Source organism: Vigna umbellata, chromosome 1 (assembly GCF_029865625.1).
Source record: "Vigna umbellata cultivar VRB3 chromosome 1, Vumbellata_1.0, whole genome shotgun sequence".
Lineage (NCBI taxonomy): Eukaryota > Viridiplantae > Streptophyta > Magnoliopsida > Fabales > Fabaceae > Vigna > Vigna umbellata.
Genome location: NC_142165.1, coordinates 75,347,515 through 75,367,529, shown reverse-complemented (window position 1 = coordinate 75,367,529; position 20,015 = coordinate 75,347,515). Strand labels below are relative to the sequence as shown.

The 20,015-nt window shown below is 32.2% G+C and overlaps 2 protein-coding genes, 4 non-coding genes and 1 pseudogene across 7 annotated transcripts; 4 read left to right on the top strand and 3 right to left on the bottom strand.

Moving 5' to 3' along the window:
• Window positions 1-1,584: 1,584 nt before the first annotated feature.
• LOC148206344 (septum-promoting GTP-binding protein 1-like) lies at window positions 1,585-3,797 on the bottom strand (annotated as a pseudogene). The gene is made up of 6 exons (XR_015785976.1): window positions 3,409-3,797; window positions 2,724-2,838; window positions 2,515-2,611; window positions 2,387-2,426; window positions 1,980-2,063; window positions 1,585-1,854 (listed from the first exon to the last, which is right to left on the bottom strand). The product of XR_015785976.1 is annotated as a septum-promoting GTP-binding protein 1-like (transcript).
• Window positions 3,798-10,710: 6,913 nt separating this feature from the next.
• LOC148206343 (U1 spliceosomal RNA) lies at window positions 10,711-10,869 on the top strand. The gene has a single exon (XR_015783998.1). It is a non-coding gene; the product is annotated as a U1 spliceosomal RNA (small nuclear RNA).
• A 759-nt stretch (window positions 10,870-11,628) lies between these two features.
• Window positions 11,629-15,153, bottom strand: LOC148206341 (protein LHCP TRANSLOCATION DEFECT-like). Its single transcript, XM_088104233.1, has 2 exons — window positions 14,846-15,153; window positions 11,629-12,009 (listed from the first exon to the last, which is right to left on the bottom strand). The coding sequence occupies exons 1-2, from the start codon at window positions 15,119-15,121 to the stop codon at window positions 11,755-11,757; spliced, it is 531 nt and encodes a 176-aa protein (XP_087960359.1). The 5' UTR covers window positions 15,122-15,153; the 3' UTR covers window positions 11,629-11,754.
• LOC148206342 (U1 spliceosomal RNA) lies at window positions 13,015-13,174 on the top strand. The gene has a single exon (XR_015783995.1). It is a non-coding gene; the product is annotated as a U1 spliceosomal RNA (small nuclear RNA).
• A 203-nt stretch (window positions 15,154-15,356) lies between the features above and the next one.
• On the bottom strand, window positions 15,357-15,428 carry TRNAM-CAU (transfer RNA methionine (anticodon CAU)). The gene has a single exon. It is a non-coding gene; the product is annotated as a tRNA-Met (tRNA).
• Window positions 15,429-16,695: 1,267 nt separating this feature from the next.
• LOC148206339 (U1 spliceosomal RNA) lies at window positions 16,696-16,856 on the top strand. The gene has a single exon (XR_015783996.1). It is a non-coding gene; the product is annotated as a U1 spliceosomal RNA (small nuclear RNA).
• A 278-nt stretch (window positions 16,857-17,134) lies between these two features.
• On the top strand, window positions 17,135-19,619 carry LOC148206338 (disease resistance RPP13-like protein 4). The gene has a single exon (XM_088113310.1). It carries the CDS (start codon window positions 17,408-17,410, stop codon window positions 18,989-18,991), a length of 1,584 nt encoding a protein of 527 aa, XP_087969436.1. The 5' UTR covers window positions 17,135-17,407; the 3' UTR covers window positions 18,992-19,619.
• Window positions 19,620-20,015: the final 396 nt, after the last annotated feature.

The following is a 20,015-nucleotide window of genomic DNA, read 5'->3' as shown; positions in this document are numbered from 1 at the left end:
TTTTAATTACATTCAGTTCCTTTCATGTATATAAAAGTTGTAATCACATACTATAAAGGTTAATAAAATTTCTGAGAAGATATTCAGTACCTTGAATGCCTTCATTTGCTATCTATCTTGTTCTTTGTTTTGCTCCGGTATGCAGTGGCTTTGGCCGTCTTTGGTGGAAGAAGGTGGAACCCTAACAAAGTACTTCTCTCTGCTCTCTCTCTCTAAAACTCTCCAACATTTCTAATTTCTCTTTCTTATCACGTGGTAGCATTGCTTTTAATCATCAAAAATATTTGGTTTGGTACTTTCTCGTTCTTGTCCCTAAGTAAATTGTAGACACAAAAAAGAGAATCTTCTTTATATATAGTTATGGATTAAGCTAAATTTTTAAATTGAAAAATTCAAGAAATTACAAAAAAATTAATTAATTGAAATATAGAAAATAAAAGAAATAAATATTCATCGGAAGATTAAACTATAAATTTAGAGTTTATAAAATACTTTTATTTTAAAAGTAGTGGGCGAGTGATAAGGTCTTAAACCCATTTCTCTTTTCTTTTTCGCTCCATATTCGTTCTTTCTAATTATTATTTTTTACATTTTTCACCTTTTCAAATTCATATTACTGGCTCCCTTGTCATGGATAATTTCTATATGAATAAATTTTAGTTTAGAATAAGGTTAGTCTTATTATAAAATACCTCTCAATCATGTTATTGTGTCCGTTTTTATACTTTTCTCAGTTTTATCTGCATAACAATTTTAGAGGTATTAACTATGTAAAATATTCTAAAATTAAAAAAATATATTTATACTATAATTTGCATATATAAAAGAATAACAAAAAAATTTGGGATATGAATCTTCTGAGCTCCTTCACTGATTCTGTGAACTATAATTTAACTTTTAAATGAAATTTAGAATTATTTATACATGGTTCGCCAATATTTGTGTTTTGAATACTATGTTAATTTTTGAACAAAAATATTGATAAAAAATATAACATCATGACAAAGGCAATTGAAATTTGGTAGAAACCAACTGACCAACTTTAAAAATTGTTTTAGAAGTACTTAATTTTTTTAAAAGATGGATTAAATTAAGCTATTTATAATTGCTTCGAGTTATTTTCAAATATTGAATATTATAAATTGTTTTAACGCTTACACTTGTATTTTGGAGCAAAAAATAGATTTAAGTTGAGATTTAAAACTTAATGAGAAAATTGGAATGGTATCTTTGTGTGTTAAAGAAAAGATTAAAAATAATAAGAATGATTTTATCGTGAAAAGGATTAAAGATAATAATAATATATATTACATAATTAAAATTTAATTAAAGTTGGTTTTAGTATATTGGTTTTTTCTTAACTAAAAATTGATTTATTAGAAATGTTTGCTTTTAAAATTAAATACTAAGTTACAACTGGAAACATGTAGTACTATGAACATTTATCACTAGACTAAAAACTATAATCATTAATTTTTCCATTTAAAAAAGTAACATCCATCAAATGATAAATCCTGTTTCTTATAATCAATAAATTTTCCCATTTTTCTACTCAGTAAAAAAAAAAAAAACTTTTACTCGTATAATAAACTTTACCAAACAAAATTTAGTCAATATGAATGTTTTTTTTTTTCCTTTAAAATGTTGTTTTCTTTGTCCTGCTATTTACATATAAATGTGAAATACATATCAAAAGTCAATAGTGGGCTCTCCTAGTGTCAGATTTCGTTCCAATTTCCATGGCAAGTTAAAGAGTTTGGCCATGATAAACTTGAAGATTTTGTTGACATTTATATTGTGGGTTGCACTTGAGAAAAAAAGCGTAGCTTTCATTGCCCTTGCATATGCCCTTGCCTGTGGGTAATCAAACTTCAACATCACTAATCCATACTTACCAATAATCAAAACAAGACTCAGTCAATCAAAACACTCTTCAATCTCACATGTTTGAAATCTTCTACTCAGCAATAATCATTTACCTGTGTTACAATTGTCCATTGCACATCAGGAGGAAGTCTAACAAAGTCATCAAATTTGGTTCCTATCAGAATGGGAATTGCAGTCTGTAGTAAATAAAATGAACAACATCAGTGAGTTCATTAATGAATGACACTGATTTTTCCATTTTAACACACAAAAACAATCACTAATATGTTCTCTGTTTGGTCTCAGTAAGAAGTTTACACCACATACTTATCCTAAATCATAAGGGTCATTAAACCTTTGTAAAAATCATGCATGTGCCTTGTCCTTTTCTTTGTACTATTCCATGTGAAAAGAATTTGAAACTAACTTTAAGCAGTTAAAGGTATTAATTATCTGTACCACACACAATGAATTCATGTAATTTCAAAATTATTGACCATGTGAAATTGAATTTTTGTACCTGGTTCCACTTTCTTGCCATACTGTACCACCCCACAACACTGCAATACATAAACACAAAAAGGTAAATAAATATCTTTGCATTTTTGCTGTCAAAATGTTTCCACAGATCATGAAGGAAACAGCTACCTGTTCAGTGTACAACGATTGGTGAGATCAAACATGATCAAAATCGCAACTGAATCTTTGCAAGCCATTGGAATTTGATGAAGAGAACCTGTGTCACCTACATACATACATACATACACCAGCTGAAATTATTCACCATTAAAACTTCACCTAAAGTTACAAGCCCGGAAAAGCCTTAAAAGTTCAAAGAAAAGTTAAAATTTAAACACCTGCAACATCCCAAATACTAAAAGAAATTCTTGCTCCTTGAACTGATAATGTTTTGTCCATCAGATTAAGTCCCTTCATCTGCAAGCTCCTCTTTTCTTGCTCGTCCCCCACATACTTGTCTGAAAATAGTAGTCACACTCATATATCAAAACAAGAAATGGAAAAAAATAATAATAAATTAATGAGAAAAAGAAAATCTTTTTTCCACCCAAGTTTCTGGGGTCACATAAATTTCAGGGACAAACAAATCTTGTACTTAAAACATAAACGTAAGTGTCAATGTTTGTTCCTAATGAAAAACATAAAGAAACCAACACTGCATATGTGAAAAGTGAAACCAAAAGCTAAGAAACCCAAAACTGGTTTTTCCCGGAAGAAAAATACCCAGCAAAAGAACTAAAACCCATTTTAGATAAGTAAAAAGTGAAACAAAAGTAGTTTGAAACTAATCAAAACTTAAAACTAGTTTTTTTTCTTTTCAATATGGTAATGACCAAGCATAAACCATTGATACCCATTTTAGATGCATGAAAACTGAACAAAAGCTAGGAACAGATCAAATTAAAACTTGAAGCTAGTTTTTCCAATATGACAATAACCAAGGAAAAACAACTGATACACATTTCAGATGAATGAAAAGTGAAACAGAAGCAAGGAATAAACTATATATTAAAGCATGAAAACAAGTACCACAAAACTGGTTTTTCCAATATGGCAATCACCAAGCAAACTGATCTTGATTGACCAAATCAGAGTCAGAGTCACATGGGGTGGTGATGGGGTGTCCATGCAGGGAGGAGCCACCGTGCACGGTGGCCGTGGAAGGGAGGCTACGGAGGGGCAGTCTGAGGTAAGGGGCAGGTGAAGGCCTTCCAAGACAGCAGAGAAAGATCCTGTCCCAGATGAAACGACCAAGAAAGGACACCCTATGGAACAGGTTGCAGTTAAGGTTGACATGATGAACCATTCTGTGACATACTTGAGTTGTTCTTCTTCTGCTCTTGCCAATGATTTTGGCCATGGAAGAGTGGTGTCTGTTTCTTCTTCTTCTGCTACCTTTTCTCTATGCTCATTACTTCATCGCTTTACTTTGGTCCCATCAACGAAGCATAAATTCTTGTGCATTCAATATGTTTAAATTGTTAATTGTTCTCTTTTTGGTTTGACAGAATAAACAATAAAGTTTTTTTTTCCGTGCCTTTTTTTTAATAATATTCCCCAATACTTAAAGTTGAAAGTTGTTTGGTTTATGGATTTAATATTAATGATGGACATTCCTTGAACAATTAATTACTCTTCAACCAACCAATAACGATTATAGATCTTGAAATATAAAAAATAAGAAAGAAAATGTTTAGCAGTTTAGGCATAAAAACAAGTAATATTGGAATTATGTCAAAATGTTCATTCAAAACTGATCTTTACATTTCATTAATATATGAAAAATATATGAAATATATCTTCAATTGGCAGTGTTAAACTTTCTTAGTTGAACTATTTAACTTAGCATGACCATTACATATCTCAATTAAAAATCAATACCCCTGAAGAATTAACGTGTTTTATACGATAAATGAAACCAATTTTACTTATAAATTAAAAAATTAAAAATATATTTAATTTTTAAATTAATTAACATGCTAATATTACATAGAATTATAAACTAAATATGTGATATGAACATAATCGCTGAAGTAGTTGATTTATTTTTCCATTCTTGAATATTATTACAAGTGTAATTTTGTACTTAATATGTTCTGTTTTTAAAATTAGAATCGCTGTCATAATTTTATCTATATTTTAAAAAGTTTAATAAAAAACATATTTAATTTTTTTTCGACTTTTAAGAGGAAACTATTGGATATAGCGAGCGAATCATATATATTTTCAATACCAAAACAATGTATAAAAATATCTATTTTTTTTATTTAAATGTATATTTTCTATTATTGCATATCACAAAGAAAGAAAGAGGTCAATCTGAGGCGCTTTGACTCATATTTCTGAGACTCCAAAGGAGTCCATGTGGCCGGCTATGATGGAAGAAAAAATTGTGAGGGTATTGTAGTAGTTGAACAGAGGGTAGTTTCGTAAATAACGATAGCAAGGCTTATGTACGTGTTTTTGTCCATATCTAAGCGTTTTTGTGACTTGTTTGCGTGTTCTGCTTTTAAGATAACAAAAAGATGGTAAAAATGATAAAATTAAAAAGAGTGGTTATGATAACAAGGAATTTATCCAAATGAATGTAGAAAGAGTGTTGTTTCTTCTTTTATTCCCATGTTTTTCATGGAATCAAACGTACGTTTTATCATAAGCACATATAAAAGGGCAAGAGGAAAAAAGTAAAATAAAAAAAAAGTTGTTTGAATTTAATAAAAATTAAAACATGTGAAAAATAATTAAAATTTTAAATTATTAGGTTATAGTTGTTTTTATTAGATTATTTAAATCGTTTGATACAATCATATATCGGAGATAAAAAAAATTAAAAAAATGGACATCCCGTTTTACAATGATCAATGATGATTTGTGTAAAAGAAGATTCCAACACTTATGCTAGAAAATGTCACAAGTTTCCAAAATTGAGTATTAGAATAATGATGTTTCAGAGATACTTCAAGTTAAGTGTTCTTATACAAGATCTATAAATTTCTGGCTTAGACTCTTCATGTTGAACCATATTTTCATATGTTGTTACATAACTTACTCTTAATGTTCCAAACTTCTTACTAGTCATCTGTGTGACCGAGGATCCATTACTAAGAGTAGAAAGTTTTTATAATGACATTCTCATATCTAAATCAACATAGGAGTAATAAGTAATAAACATGCAATATAATTAAAATGCCCATACCTTGAAATCACAAGTTTTTTGTACTAATTGTACCAAGTTATTATTAGTGTGCGAGTTCAAGACAAGTGCATATGTGTTTTAGGTGAGATAGTCTTTGTTCTTAGCCTAACACTATTACTTAGCAGTGTAATGTAATTAAGTTGTTAATTTGTCTCGTCCTTAATATATTCTATACAAGAAAGATCAAGATTGTGACAATTAGGAATGACAATGGGTATGTGATAAGTGCTCATTTTTCTTATAATTCACATGCATTTTAAAACTTATCTTGATTGATTATATTGCATATGCTAAGATTTTACTCCATTTTCCTAAAATTCACTGAAAGCATTTGGATATGAACATGAGTGACAAACTAATGCAATTTCTCATGAATTTAAGCACTTTTAGAAGAAATAGAGCATAACATCTTGAGCCCTAGAATCACAAGTTGAGAACTTTATGGCGGTTTCAAAATAATTCAAATTTTGCTTCCACAACTCAAGTAGAAAATATAATGTCTAAACCATGCAAGGAAAAATTCACTATGAAGCACTCTAAAGCACTAAAGCTCTGAAGCTCAACCATGGATGAAACCCACCATTGAAGAAAGCTTTGTGAGGACACTAAAAACAAAGTCTAAGCTATAAGGAAACCCATTATAGAAGAAAAGCTCTTAAAAATGACCACCATGTTTGGAGCTGCAACCAAGACCTAAAATTCTATAAATTAAGGGATAAACCTCTTGTTTTGATATCAGAATTTCATCTCAGGCTCTTAGTCTTCCTCTCTCTCACTTCACTTGTAATATCTCTTAGAATAAAGGAGACGTGGGGAATATGATTAGTTGTTAGAATCATCATGAGTTGTTGAACTACCTAGTGTTTGCATTAATATGATTAGTCAATCATCCATTGCACAAATAACTCGAGTTAGGCAAAAATTAATTCGTCTTATAGATCTAATTGAGTCATTTAGTGTTGTTTGGTGGTTGACATGCATGTATATGCTTTAGTTGGTGACAAAGTCTTGTTCAAATTAATGCAAATAGTTCATTCATCAGGAGTGGAGAAATCACACATAGTTTGAATGTCTTTAAGTCTTAGGTTGCAAACATAGGTCTACAATTACATTAGAGTACTTCGAGGAACAATGAATGAAGGTTGTTAATCTAATGAAACACTAACCACACTTAAGGACAAAGTTGTGAAATCTAATCTCAACACGCATTATTTGATTGAGTTATCCATTTTACTTTGAAGTTCTGGATCAATCTATTTCACAATCAAACAATTTTAAATACAAATCCAAATAACATCACGAGTTCTGATAAAATTTGATTAGATACTTATGATATGACACTTGGTATTACAATTGAACCAGTGCACTTTTCAGTGTGATTACTCACAACCTAAGAGGTCATCAAGTTTTTGGCGTTGTTATCGTGGATTTGATTCTAAATTTTTATAAAAAATATGTGATCACTTTTAGGTTTGTTGTAAATTTGTTCAAATCTATAGAGTTAGTTTTATCTTAGCATCTACTTTTTTGCGCTCACTTATTCTTGGAACTTTTGTATATGTAAAGTAAAAATCGAGTTGGAGATTTGTTGTTTGATCCTAAGATTGAAATAACTACAAGAAGAAACAACAACATGACAAAAAACACAAGAAACAATTAAGACAAGCATGGCAACAAGGACAACCTTCCACTTTAGAAATAAATAAGCAATCTCAAGAAGAAATCAAGTCAGGAGATGCTGGACCTAGGAGAAAGCTGAGAGACTATGCTAAAAGTCTTGGACTGAGACAATTTTCCAGCATAGATAGTCCATAAAAAACAATAGAAATGAAGTCAGGTTTACTGTCATTAATAACGTCAAACCAATTTGTAGTTTAGACAACGAAGACCCCTATAACCATTTATCCACCTTCTATGAACCTATTGGTACTATAAGAGTAAAAGATGAAGATGAGGACGCAACTTATCTCAAGATTTTTCCATTTTCATTGACAGAAAGAGCCAAAACGCGGTTGCAATCATGCCCCAACTAGAGTTTTAACAAATGAGAAGAGGTGGGGAGAAAATTTCTAACAAGATATTTTTCCTCATCCAAATATGTGAGTGCCAAATCAGCTATAGCCACATTCTCTCAAGGTGCAAATGAGCATCTTTATGAAGCTTAGGAGATATTTAAGTCATTGCTAAAAAATTCCCAAATCATGGTTTCGATTAGGTGGCTAAATTAAACATGTTTTATAATGGGCTAAGACCTCAAACGAGTCTGCTATTAGATGCCTCAACAAGAGGATCAATGATGACCAAAGATGATAAGGAAGAAAGAACATCATTAAGGCACTAACAACTAGTGATCATCACGTCCATCATGATAAAAGTCACCTATTAAGAAAGAAGTATTTGAGTTCGACACTTAGAATGCCATCTTAGCACAAAATAAGATCATCTCTCAACAAATAAAAGAGTTAAAGAAACGAATTATCAAAATGCATTGAGGAACATCTGCACAAGATTCATCTTAACAAGTCATGAGATGTTATATTTATTCTGGAGACCATCCTAATGGCCACTACATTATCATAGAACCCCCAAGGAAGTTAGTAACATGAACAACTCAAAGAGGGTAGAGAATTGAACCATGTTGAGAGTCTAAGTGATGATTTCATCACTAAAGGATGGACTCATGTTGAGAGTGATGATTTGACTCCTATATCGTTAACTCATGTTGAAATTTATTTTACGCTCTAAAGGATAAACTTATCTTGAGAATCTAATATTTGATTTGAGCATCAATGCAGTTGTCCCTCCCTTTAAAAGAGACTCTGAAACTTCTTTATTGTCAAAAAAGAAGTTGTCATTGAAGATGTTAAGAAGAAATATCAAAATTGAAAATTGACTTTTATAATATGGAAAACATTGTGTTAAAGTTTAAGTATGTGTACTAATTAACAAGAGTTTTTGTTGGTTTTATTTGGTTGGTATTTGATATTTGAAAAACATTGGGTTAAAGTTTAAGTATGTGTAGTTATTAAGAGGACTTTTTATTGTTTTTATGTTGTCTGTATTTGATATTTGGAAAATATTGATTGAAGGTTAAGTATGTGTACTTATTAAGAAGACTTTTGATGTTTTTATATTGTTCGTATTTGTTATATGTATTTGTTGTACAAGTTTAAGAATGTTATCACAAATTTTATATGTAATGGTATTTTTATTTGTATTTGTATTTCTGCTTTATGTTAAGTTTTTTTTTTTTTTTGGTTTAGGTTTTTTTATTCATCCTATGCTTATTATTTCCATTGAATACTTATGATGCTTTAATTTTTAAACTCATGTTAAACTCAAATAACACAATTAAAATGAATTTAATATGTTTGTTCTAACACTTACTTTTGCCCAGCTATCCCGGTTTTGAATGAAAATGATTCACCAAATACAACAATCAAAAGTAGCACATCAATTAATAAAATTCTACTCAAAATGAACTTGTAAAAATAAAATCTTAACAGTCAACCTCAAAAAGTGACAAAGTGTAGTATAAAATAACCAAAAACAAATCATGTTTATTATTTTAAGTTTTTCATTTTGAGTGTAGATGCAAATGAAGTGATAGAGATGCAAAATGAAGGATTCATGTTTCAAGTTAACACGTTGAGGTAATTGTGTTGTCATTCAAGTTTACACTAAATAAAATTTGTACTATCGAAATATAATATTTTCTCTACACTTTGGTTCAAATTTTCCAGACGTTGACATAAACAATTCACGAAATGCAAGAACAAAGAGGAAGATCATTCTTAATAAGAAACTTCCACGAAATGCAGATGTTTAGGACATATTCTGTATTGTGTTGTTATAAGACAAGAACAATGTTAAAATAAAATCGTCTATGTGCCTAAATACTCTCATGTTTTGAAGTTTAACCAAATAACATTAAACGGAATAATAATCTGAAAACATCATAGGATGAAAACACAACACTTAGAACTAAATTCCCCAACATAGAAAATCTTAGGAAAACACTTAGGACTTTAGGAAACAGAGAAATAACTAAGACAAAACACCCAGACACAATGCTAAAACTACTAAGTTGTAAGGTAAGTGTATAATAGGTTGTAACTGAAACATTTTCTAAATTGATCGAAACATTTTGTGGTGCTTGTAGGTTATATTGCTCAGTATGCTACTAAAGTAGGAGGGGATGAGGACATCTTTCGTCGCCTTAAGAATCAATTAGTCGATGAGGCTAAGAAGACCAATAAGAATGTCATTCCTAACCCACAAGGAAAAGAGGTGGACACTCATCGAATTGTTAGTGGCAGCAAAATAACTGTGCCCCCTAAGTAAAAAGAGGTTGGGAAAAATAGGAAGAAGTTAAAGGCCATATTGCTCGACACTAGTGAAGGTGCTACCTTAGGGAGTAACTGATCTTAACCTTGTGGTCGTAGGTTCGACCCTACGGTGAGCACCAATTGTTCTTACAAAGCTATAGATGTACCTTATAAAGATTTCAACTCCATGAATTCAGTCTTTACTCTCGAAAGTACTCGTCCTCCTCCTTCTTGGTACTCTTCCTCCATAAGGAGAATGAGTGTTGTGCCTGCAGAAAATACTTTAACATTATTATGGTTTGTTTAACCAATTTTTCATATGTATGATATAAGAATTATATTATATAGTCTCCTTAAAAAAAACCAACCTAATTTTGTAGTAATTTTAATCTGCCATTTTTTTATGTTGATTACATAATATATAATATATATACATAATATATATATATATATATATATATATATATATATATATATATTTATATCCACATGTACAATCAAGTGCAAGGATAAATAAAGACTTTTATAATAATTTTTTCTAATGCTGGACAAGAAAAATATATAATTGTATTGTCTGTTTCTTTAATTTAGGCATGAGATAATTTTTTAAAGTATTTCAGCTAACTAGATTTATTTAATCAACTTAAAAAGTAAATAACTGTCCCTTTGCTGTTATATTTAGGTGTGATTTGGGATCTTTGATCTAACCATTAGGTAATATGTCAAATCCCACATTGAAAATACTAGTTACACTGACGGGAAGATTATACTACAAATTTAAGATGTGCCAGCATAGCCAACATACTTACCTGGACAGGGTCAATGGATGATCAATAAGGTCCATGTCCTAAAATGGCAGCCTTCATTGCACATGGAAGGAGTGTTATTCTAAGGTCTGTCCAAGTGACAGAACCTATGTCATAATTTGTGGTTGTGGAGCCTGCGTTCGCGCGGCTCCTTTAGTTCTAGTTAAAATTTTCAGGATGTTGTTCCATTAGTTTAGCAGAATCTTTTCTCAAATAATGAAGCTAAGTTTCTGTACTTAATTTACATTTTTGAAGGTTGTATGTGATATGAAGCATACCTCAGTTTAGTTGCAAAGTTGGATGCTTTTAATCTCAGAATTACAACTAAGTTTGGATATGTTTCAATACATGTTCATGCAGAATTTAGTTTTCATTTCCAAACCTATATCTCAAAACCTAACTTTCTTCAAGGGGTCAACAGTTTTAACTAAGCTTGCATGCATGCATGTGAATGAACTTCTTTGGAACTAATGACTGAATTTATTAATTATAATGCCTTAGAAGAATTAAAAACTCTTTTCTATTATAATTTAATTATGAATTGATTTAAAAATTTAGTTTTTGTAATAATTATTTTAAAAATTATATCTAGGGTAACTAGTTGACAATTTTCAGTAAAGCATGCATTAAAATTAAACTCCTAATCAAGACTCTTGCTAAAATACTTGTCCTTTAGCAATATTTCACTTCAGTTTGTTGGTTATGCCAGAAATAAAAGATATTTTAGTTTATCTTCACTCGTTATAAAACAAGTCCATTAGATCAAAATATAGAATATTGTTAGAATAAAAACATGTTTTTGATTGTTAAGCATGTCTATATTTTTTATTTGTAATTGCGTAAGATTATGTTTGACGTAATAATTTAAATATGTTGAACCAATTTTATTGTCATGGACACGAAGAAGTCTTGGTTTTATGGGTATTAAAATCCATTCTGATGATTAATCCAAAGCATATAAACTAACAGAGTTCAAAAGTTATCAAAATGTTAGCAACTATGTAGCTGAATAGGCATGCTTATGGTGGAAACAAACAAATCATGCCCTTTGCACTGAAAAATTAAGAATGAATTCTTTAATTTCTTCGTTGGCTCGGTCCAATGCGGTCCTACCCTCTCTATCTTTTACATCATATTTTGCTCCAGCTCTCAGGAGTTCTTCAATTTTTGGCTTGTCACCTTCTGATGCAGCTAATAGGAGAAGGATGTCCACAGGGTGGATGTTTAGGCTTAGAAGGGCTTCCATTTTATCATAGGTTCCATCTACTGCTAGCATCCCCATGTAGTTGAAGTACTGTATAATTTTATCAAATGTGAATTATATGAAATAAAACCACTTTCTCTTCCAAAACTGAATTTCCAAAATTACCATGGAAAGTCAATCTAAGAACAGGAAAAGTAAATGAAAGTTAGAATAAAATAGATACCCAATAGAGTTACAGTTTGAACTGAATAATACACAAACAATTTAGATAAACTAATGCAGAGAAAAGTCGTACAAAGTGTTTGCTTGACTTATCTGTGACTCAAATGTTTGAGTTCTCAAGATATCACTATGATGAATTCATCTCATTGTTACCATTTACTAAAGTTTTGTAACTAATGCTCTAGTTATTAAGTTTCCATTTACTAAATTGCAGTTAGAGCGACTCCAAGAACAAATCCTAGTAAATGCATAAACATAATAGTTAACAGTTGCAGAAGTTTAAAATTTCGAATCAACAAACATCATTCACATTCCTTAGTAGCTGTAAACTCCTAGTAGAGAAAAATAATAAGGGCTTCATTACTGTCTCTTTTATTCAATTATGTTCTTGCCTACTTTCTCCTTTTGTTTACTTACAATTTTATTATTATAAAAAACTGTTAAAAAGTTCCAATCTTATCCTAGAAATGGAAGCATGTAAGCAATAACAGGACATGAACAATCTTATTAAACTAATAAGGATGAGAATAAGAACTTTCCTCCAAGAGTTTCTCTTTCATAAAAAGTGAGACTACTCTAAAAATCAAACAAAAAATATTTTGAATAGATATAACGAAATTGAGATAATGATTTTATTACATCTTTGTGATAGTAGTTTGACTATAAAATTTTGCAGAGTGGAGTAGCATCAGTGTTAAACGTCACGTAATTTTCTTATTGGACGCTCAATTTCTTAGTCGGAGTGATATTAAAGCTAAACAAATGTCCAACGAACAGAAGTACCAGTTAACTCTGTTCCAATCCCACATCGACAATGATAGATATAGTAACAGTAATAATAGACTACAAATATGAAATGTGTCACTCAGCAAAATACTTACCTGGACAGGGTCAATGGGCGATCAAGAAGGTCCATGGCCTAGAAAAGTGACTTTCATTGCACTTTGAATGGGTGCTTTTCTAAGGTCTGTCCTAGTGACAGAGCCTATGTCATAATTTGTTGAAGTGGGGCCTGCGTTCGCGCGGCCTCTATTAATTCTATTTGTAATGTTTAATAATAGTTATATTTATATTCCCTGATATTAGCTTTTTGTGTTGGTCTAGATGTATAGGGTTATTAAAGTATATTATCATTTGTTGCAGATGAATATTAAATCTTTCACGCCTTGGTTTACTCAATATGTATTGTGTTTGTTTTATAAACTTTGTTTGAGAGAATGGTTGAATAAGTGAATGTATATTAACAGTGGAATAAACTTCTACCAATGTGGCTTAAATCAAAGAATATCCTATTAAGTTTGAACATTTGAAAATATCGGGATGGTTTGCTTTTCTAGATGGAGTCTTTGATACCTTAACCAGTTTATAGACTGGGCTTTGCTACAGCAGTCAGTCTAAAAACTTGATGTTCATTCCTTGGGAACTTGAAAAATCTATATTCTTTTAGTTCACCATCAAGAAATGGATTTGAAAGAAAGAATAGACCACTGGCACATGGGAATAAATAATGACGTCAAACTTGTCAATTAGTTCTCTTCTCATAGTCTACTGGAAGTTGTTCCTGAGAAAAGAAATGAATCATGTTTGGAGATTCTTTGCTTATTTTCTATTGGAATAACTTTATGGCAAAGGTAAACTCGGTAAAAAATATTTCTACCCAAGTCTCAAACCTCATTCCACCCTATCTCCAATTTCAATACTGCAAAAAGTATTCTGTTTCTTTTATTATGAAGCCATAGACTTGATACCTCAATCTTCTTTCCTCACACCACTCTGTCCACCTTATAACCTGTATTGTACTTAGAAGGGATGTTGGCCTAAAGTCTCTTCAGGTGGTGTACTAGTATATTTTTTAAGTTTAGCCTTTTAAATTTGATGACATTGTAAGAGATTGTTCATATAAGTTGATTGATTCAAGATTACATAACAAAAATGCATAACGGTAAAGAATGGATGGGATGTGAACGGACTTCTATCTATTTTCTAGCAGATGTGACAAGATGAGTTGACAAGTGTATTACCATTCTCAATGTATTAAGTGATTACCTTGAGCAGAGGCCTAATCCGTTACAATTTATATTATTCCATGACAATCATGTCTTAGTGAGACTTGTTTGTAAGGTATTTTAATAACAATATGGAAGATGAGTCAATCACAGCTCAAAATTGGGTAAAAGATCAAGCAGATTTAAACATCTATTCATCATAGCAATTCCAACCCAAATCAACATTCCAGCCTAATAGAAGAAATCTACAGTGACTCCAAGAACAACAAATCCCTCCAAGGGTTTCTCCTTCCCAAGAAGAGTTTCTCTTTCCTCACAAACTTTCTAATTCTCTGAATGTGCCTTTATTTACCAAATCGATTCCCTCAGTCTAACTCGCTAACCCCTTTAAGAACATGCACTCACTTTTATATTCTTCTTGCTACATGAGATTAGAAAATCCTAATGTAAATGAAAAATATCCCCACTTCTTAAAACCACCCCCAAAACACAGACCAGCTATGCATAGGCATAATCTCTCATGTCAAATCTCCACAAGCTCAAAATTTGCCAAACAGCTAACATGCACATATAATCTTACCCCTAACTTAATGTAATTTCCTAACACAAACAACAATGAACTTGAACAGCATTACCACATGCGTAAGCATGACACAATTGTAATAACTAACAACTCTCTAACAGCTTCAATCACAAACCTGCTCCACATCATCTCTATCGAAGTCATCACGGCTCTGGCTGCCATAAATGCCAGCACCTTCGGCATCAACACCGTTCTTCCCGAACCTGAACCAGCACGTGGCTCTGGAGCCGTTGGAGGGGCCAATACTAGAGGTGAGGCTGAGCCACCCAACACTTTTTTTTGTGCCCAGAAACCTGGAAGCCAAGTTTGAGGCAGAAGCGTGAGGTGAAGGGGAGAAAGTTTTTAGCTTGGAAGTGACGGGGTGGTGGGTGATGCATGAGATAGAAGCCATTGCTGTTGAGTTTTGAAACAGCAAGCTTCTGTAGTGAAAGTTTCACTTCTTTTGTATTGTGTGTTGCTATCCACACACGTGTCTCATAGATGCTATCCACCAACTATGCAGATTTTCTTCTTACACCCCTACTTTTCTCTCTTCACCCTACAACTTTATTTATTTTATTAGTGACTAAAAGAATAATTGTAAACAGAGAAGAACGGATGAAAATTAAAAAAAATAATTCCTTAATTATCAGAGCCTGGTTTCGATCCAGGGACCTGTGGGTTATGGGCCCACCACGCTTCCGCTGCGCCACTCTGATTTTTTGTTTATTGATTTATTACAAAATAAACTTAATTAATAGCAGTTAAGGTGCATGATTAGTATAATGTACAGAAGTTGCAAACTATGGGCTAGATTCACCCTCTAACTCCAGAGGAATGAAAAAGCGATATCAATCTTGCTGATAAAGACAAATTGCAGCAAACTTACTCATGAAAAACAGTCACTTAAAAATAACCTGTTATTCAATTTTTCATTTCATATTGAAACTCTAAATGTCAAACTAAACAGCACTCAATATACGCAGAAAGTAATTATATTTGTGTATTGCATTTTCTCCTGTATCGAGTCTATATTGGTACTTGACATGTACTGGCTGATCTGATCAAGCTACTAGTCTTTTGAACCAGAATGACATGCCTTCTATCAATCCCAAGATGTTTTACAGTCAAAAGCCCAGCCAAGTGATTTGAAAAATATCTTCTCACTTCTTATTGAAGCTTCATCAATCTCTACCCTTTTATATTTCTATTTAGTTAATGCAAAATGGAGAAGTACTTAAACTTTGTCTGAAGTATAGGAGAGATCAGATGTCAATCTTTACTTAGTTGTAAGAATGTAATGAGATAATCACATATGCTTGCCATTATACACTGACTTTTAATCTAATGATAGCATTTAGGTATGAATGAGAGTTGCAGCACATGCAGTTTTTATGCTTCAAGGAAGTGTTTGGTTTGCTAAAATATGTTATATTTTCATTTGTGACAATAATTTTCTTACTAAATTGCTAAGATAAGAAAATTATGTTTTGCTTTTACTTCTTGTTCTCAGTTTTAATTTCTTGACTAGCTCCCTATCTTCACCACCTGTTTCTCTACCACTTCTTTATTGTGGATTCTCAGTCCTGAATTGTCTAAGATCTTAAAGACTTATGGGGTTATTGTTATAGAAGAATAAAAAGTGAAACTACTGTAATAATCAAACAAAAATCTTTTGAATAGATATAACGAAATTGAGATGATGATTTATTACATTTTTGTGATACTAGTTTGCAACTATCAAAATTTTCAGAACGGAGCAGCATCAGTATTAAACGTCACTTCATTTTCTTATGCAGTTTGGACGCTTAATTTCTTAGTTGGAGTGATATTAAATAGACACATATCCAACGAACAGAAACACCAGTTAACTCTGGACATTTATTCTAACATTTAAAGTACTCTGTTTCAATCCCACATCGACAGTACTAGAAATAGTAAATGGAATAATAGGATACAAATATAACATGTTTCACTCGGAAAAACATACTTACCTGGACAGGGTCGATGGACGATCAAGAAGATCCATGGCCTAGAAAAGTGACATTCACTGCACTTTGAATGGGTGCTTTTCTAAGGTCTGTCCCAGTGACAGAGCCTATGTCATAATTTGTTGCAGTGGGGGCCTGCGTTCGCGCGGCCCCTTTTTAGTCTATCTTTTAAAGTTTTCTGTATATAATCACTGAAATGAACTTCTATTAATGTGAAGAATATCCTGGTAATTTCAAGGTGTCTTTCAATTACTCTAAAATGTTACTTGGGTTCTGGGTAAGTTCAGAATCAAGGAATGTGGCAGATGTTCCTGAAAAGAGAAATGAAACATTCCTGGGATTCTTTTCTTTGCTTCTTATTGTTCCTGAAAAGAGAAAAGAAACATTTTTGGGGATTCTTTTCTTTGCTTCTTATTGGCTATTGGAATATCTTGATGACAAAGTTCAGCTCGGTAAAAAAAATATTTCTCTCCAATCTTAAGTCCCATTCCACCTATCTCCAATCTCGAGCAAAAGTATTGTTTCTTTTATCAGGTTTTTATGAGATCATAGACTTGATACCTCAATCTTGTTGCAAAACTTTATTGCTTCGTTAACTGATCTTTAGTCTCAAAACACCACACCACTCTGTCCCTCCATCTTATAGGAAAAAATATAGTTTCTTTCGTCTCACAAGTCTGTTCTTCGGTCTCAAAGCAGAAAAAGAAATGTCTATTCGGACAAATCCCATGAAAGCAGTGCCTACATTGTTGAAACGTTTGGTGACTGTAGACAAACAAGCAAAATTGAAGGATTTGAAAAGTGAGTTGACCAACATAAAGGATTTGTTTTCCAAGGTGAAGAAAAATGAACAAGATCTACTTGACAAGTTAACAAAGGTGGATGGCTATCTTCGCAACAACAACATACGTAAGTTGATGGAAGACGAGGAAATGATTTGCAAGGAAATAAAGGAATCAACTAAAAAGTTGCTGCCAGCTGATCAATTCCCACAACCTGAAAAAGCAAATAAAGAAGCTACTGCATCACGCCCTTCAACCCCACAACCTGAGGAGTCGGAAGTGATTAAGAAAAATTATGAGAGCCTTGGTGATACTGAAATGAAATGCTTGAAGTCTCTCTTACATTTCCCAGAGAATTCTGTCATGAAGAGAAGGAATATAATCCTTTGGTGGGTTGGAGTGGGTTTAGTTGAAATGGAAGCAGCAAAGGAAAAAGGTGAGTATATGTTTGGAAAGCTTATGAATCATAAATTAATTTTACCAGATAAGTATGACTTTGTGAATAAATTATTTAAAGTTAATCCTTTGGTTTATGGTGTTCATGAATCAAGGAAGAAAGCAAATGAAGGAAAAAAGCCTTTTCAAACTTACTCAAAAATAGTTACCTCATCTCATCAGAGTGATTCTCCTAAATGTTTAGCACTTAACAAACTGAAAGTTGAACTTAGTGATGAGTTTGGTTCTAAATCTAACCATTTCACAAGTATTTTTAATACTGGTGCAAGTTATCTTATATTTGGATCCCAAAGGATGGCCAAAATGAAGGAGTTGCAGGTGCTTCAACTTGGTCGTTGGCTGCACGCTTCACCAAAACATCATATTGAAGTGAACAGCGAAGAATTCTTAAAGGAGTTAAGGAATCAAGAGAAATTGAAATATCTTAGCCTTCGTGGAATATCTAGAATATCTCAGCTGCCAGACTCCATTTTTCAACTTAAGAGCCTAGAGACTCTCGACCTCAAGGCCTGTCACAACCTAGAAACATTACCAGGTGATATTGCATTATTGAAAAACCTCAAACATTTGAATCTGTCTCAATGCTACTTGTTGGATAGAATGCCAAAGGGGATTGACAAGCTGAATAAGCTTGAAGTACTAAAGGGATTTGTGATTGGTAGTTCTGACAAGACTGGAGATCTTGCAAATTTGTCAAAACTAAAGCAACTCAGCATACATATAGGAAGTGGGGCTATTGTTCGAGATATAGAGTTTCCATCGGGAAGTTTCTCAGTGCTTGAGAAACTAAAAATATCATGGGGTGTGTTTGCCACAAGGTACTCTGAGATTGAGCTTAAGCTGCCTCAAAAGTTGAAAAAGTTGCATCTTGAAGGCTTTCCTGGACAACATATTCCAGAATGGTTGAAACCTGACAAGATAACCACAAGTTTGTGTGAGCTATATATTACAGGAGGAAAACTCCAAAGTATGGATCTTCAAGGATATGCTCATGTGTCTTGCTCATTGCAGACCATACGGCTCAAGTACTTACAACGTTTAAATATTAACTGAATCAACTCATTTGCTGGATCTGTTACCTGTTGTGTAGTGCAGAGAAATAAAATATGCTCTAAATTATCATGAATTTAAATAGAGAGCATTCTGAGTGAAGAAAGGTGAAAGTATGTGTCTATGTCGTACTACTATTTACAGAATTTTATGTACATGTTCTAAATTCTATTGTGCCTAACTATGTTTTTCTGGCAAGAATAAAGGTAAGCTGAAAAGAACAAAGAAACATGCCTTATATGACAATATCTATACCTACCTCATATCCTCAGCTTAAGTAATTGATATTAAAAGAAGAGTGGTGATAAGTTCATAACTGATACATGAGCACAACTATTTTTCATAAACTTCATCAACATCTATACTCCTTAATCTTGCTTAATTGAAATTTCTTTGGTCATTTCTCGGTACCTCTGCTTAATAGAGCATGCACTATGTGCTGTGTTTTATTATAGTATCTTCTTCCATTGTCCACTGCAATTGCAATGCATGTAATCACGTAAGCATACTTCTTCCACATTTAACTTCCCCTTATCAGTCCAGGATTCATTAGGTCAAGATTTCCTTCTAAATGAAACACAAGTAACCAACCTTAGTTCTTAGAAAAGGCCAACATAACAAAACCTAAGACAAAAACTGTATGTGTTTGGAAATAAGAAAAATATTCTTGTAAGATAGAATATAACTAAGTTGTCCTTGAATTGTGGTGAACTAAGACAGACCCATTACACATCTCCCAACCAAGTAATGATATAGTACCTTTTCACTCTGCCGTATAACCTTTTGTGTTTTTAGTTAATGCATATTGGGAGGATATTTAAAGAGTGAAACTAGTGTAATAACCACGAAAATATTTATTTTTTTATAGAAACAATGAAATTGACACAAAATAGAAAGAGGTAATAAGAGAATAATGATCTTAGAATATTTTTGTTATGACAGTTTGCAGCACCAATTCAGAATGGAGCAGGTCTAGTTCAAGGTCTTATTATAAGAGAACTCAAATAGTACCTGTTTTTGACATTCT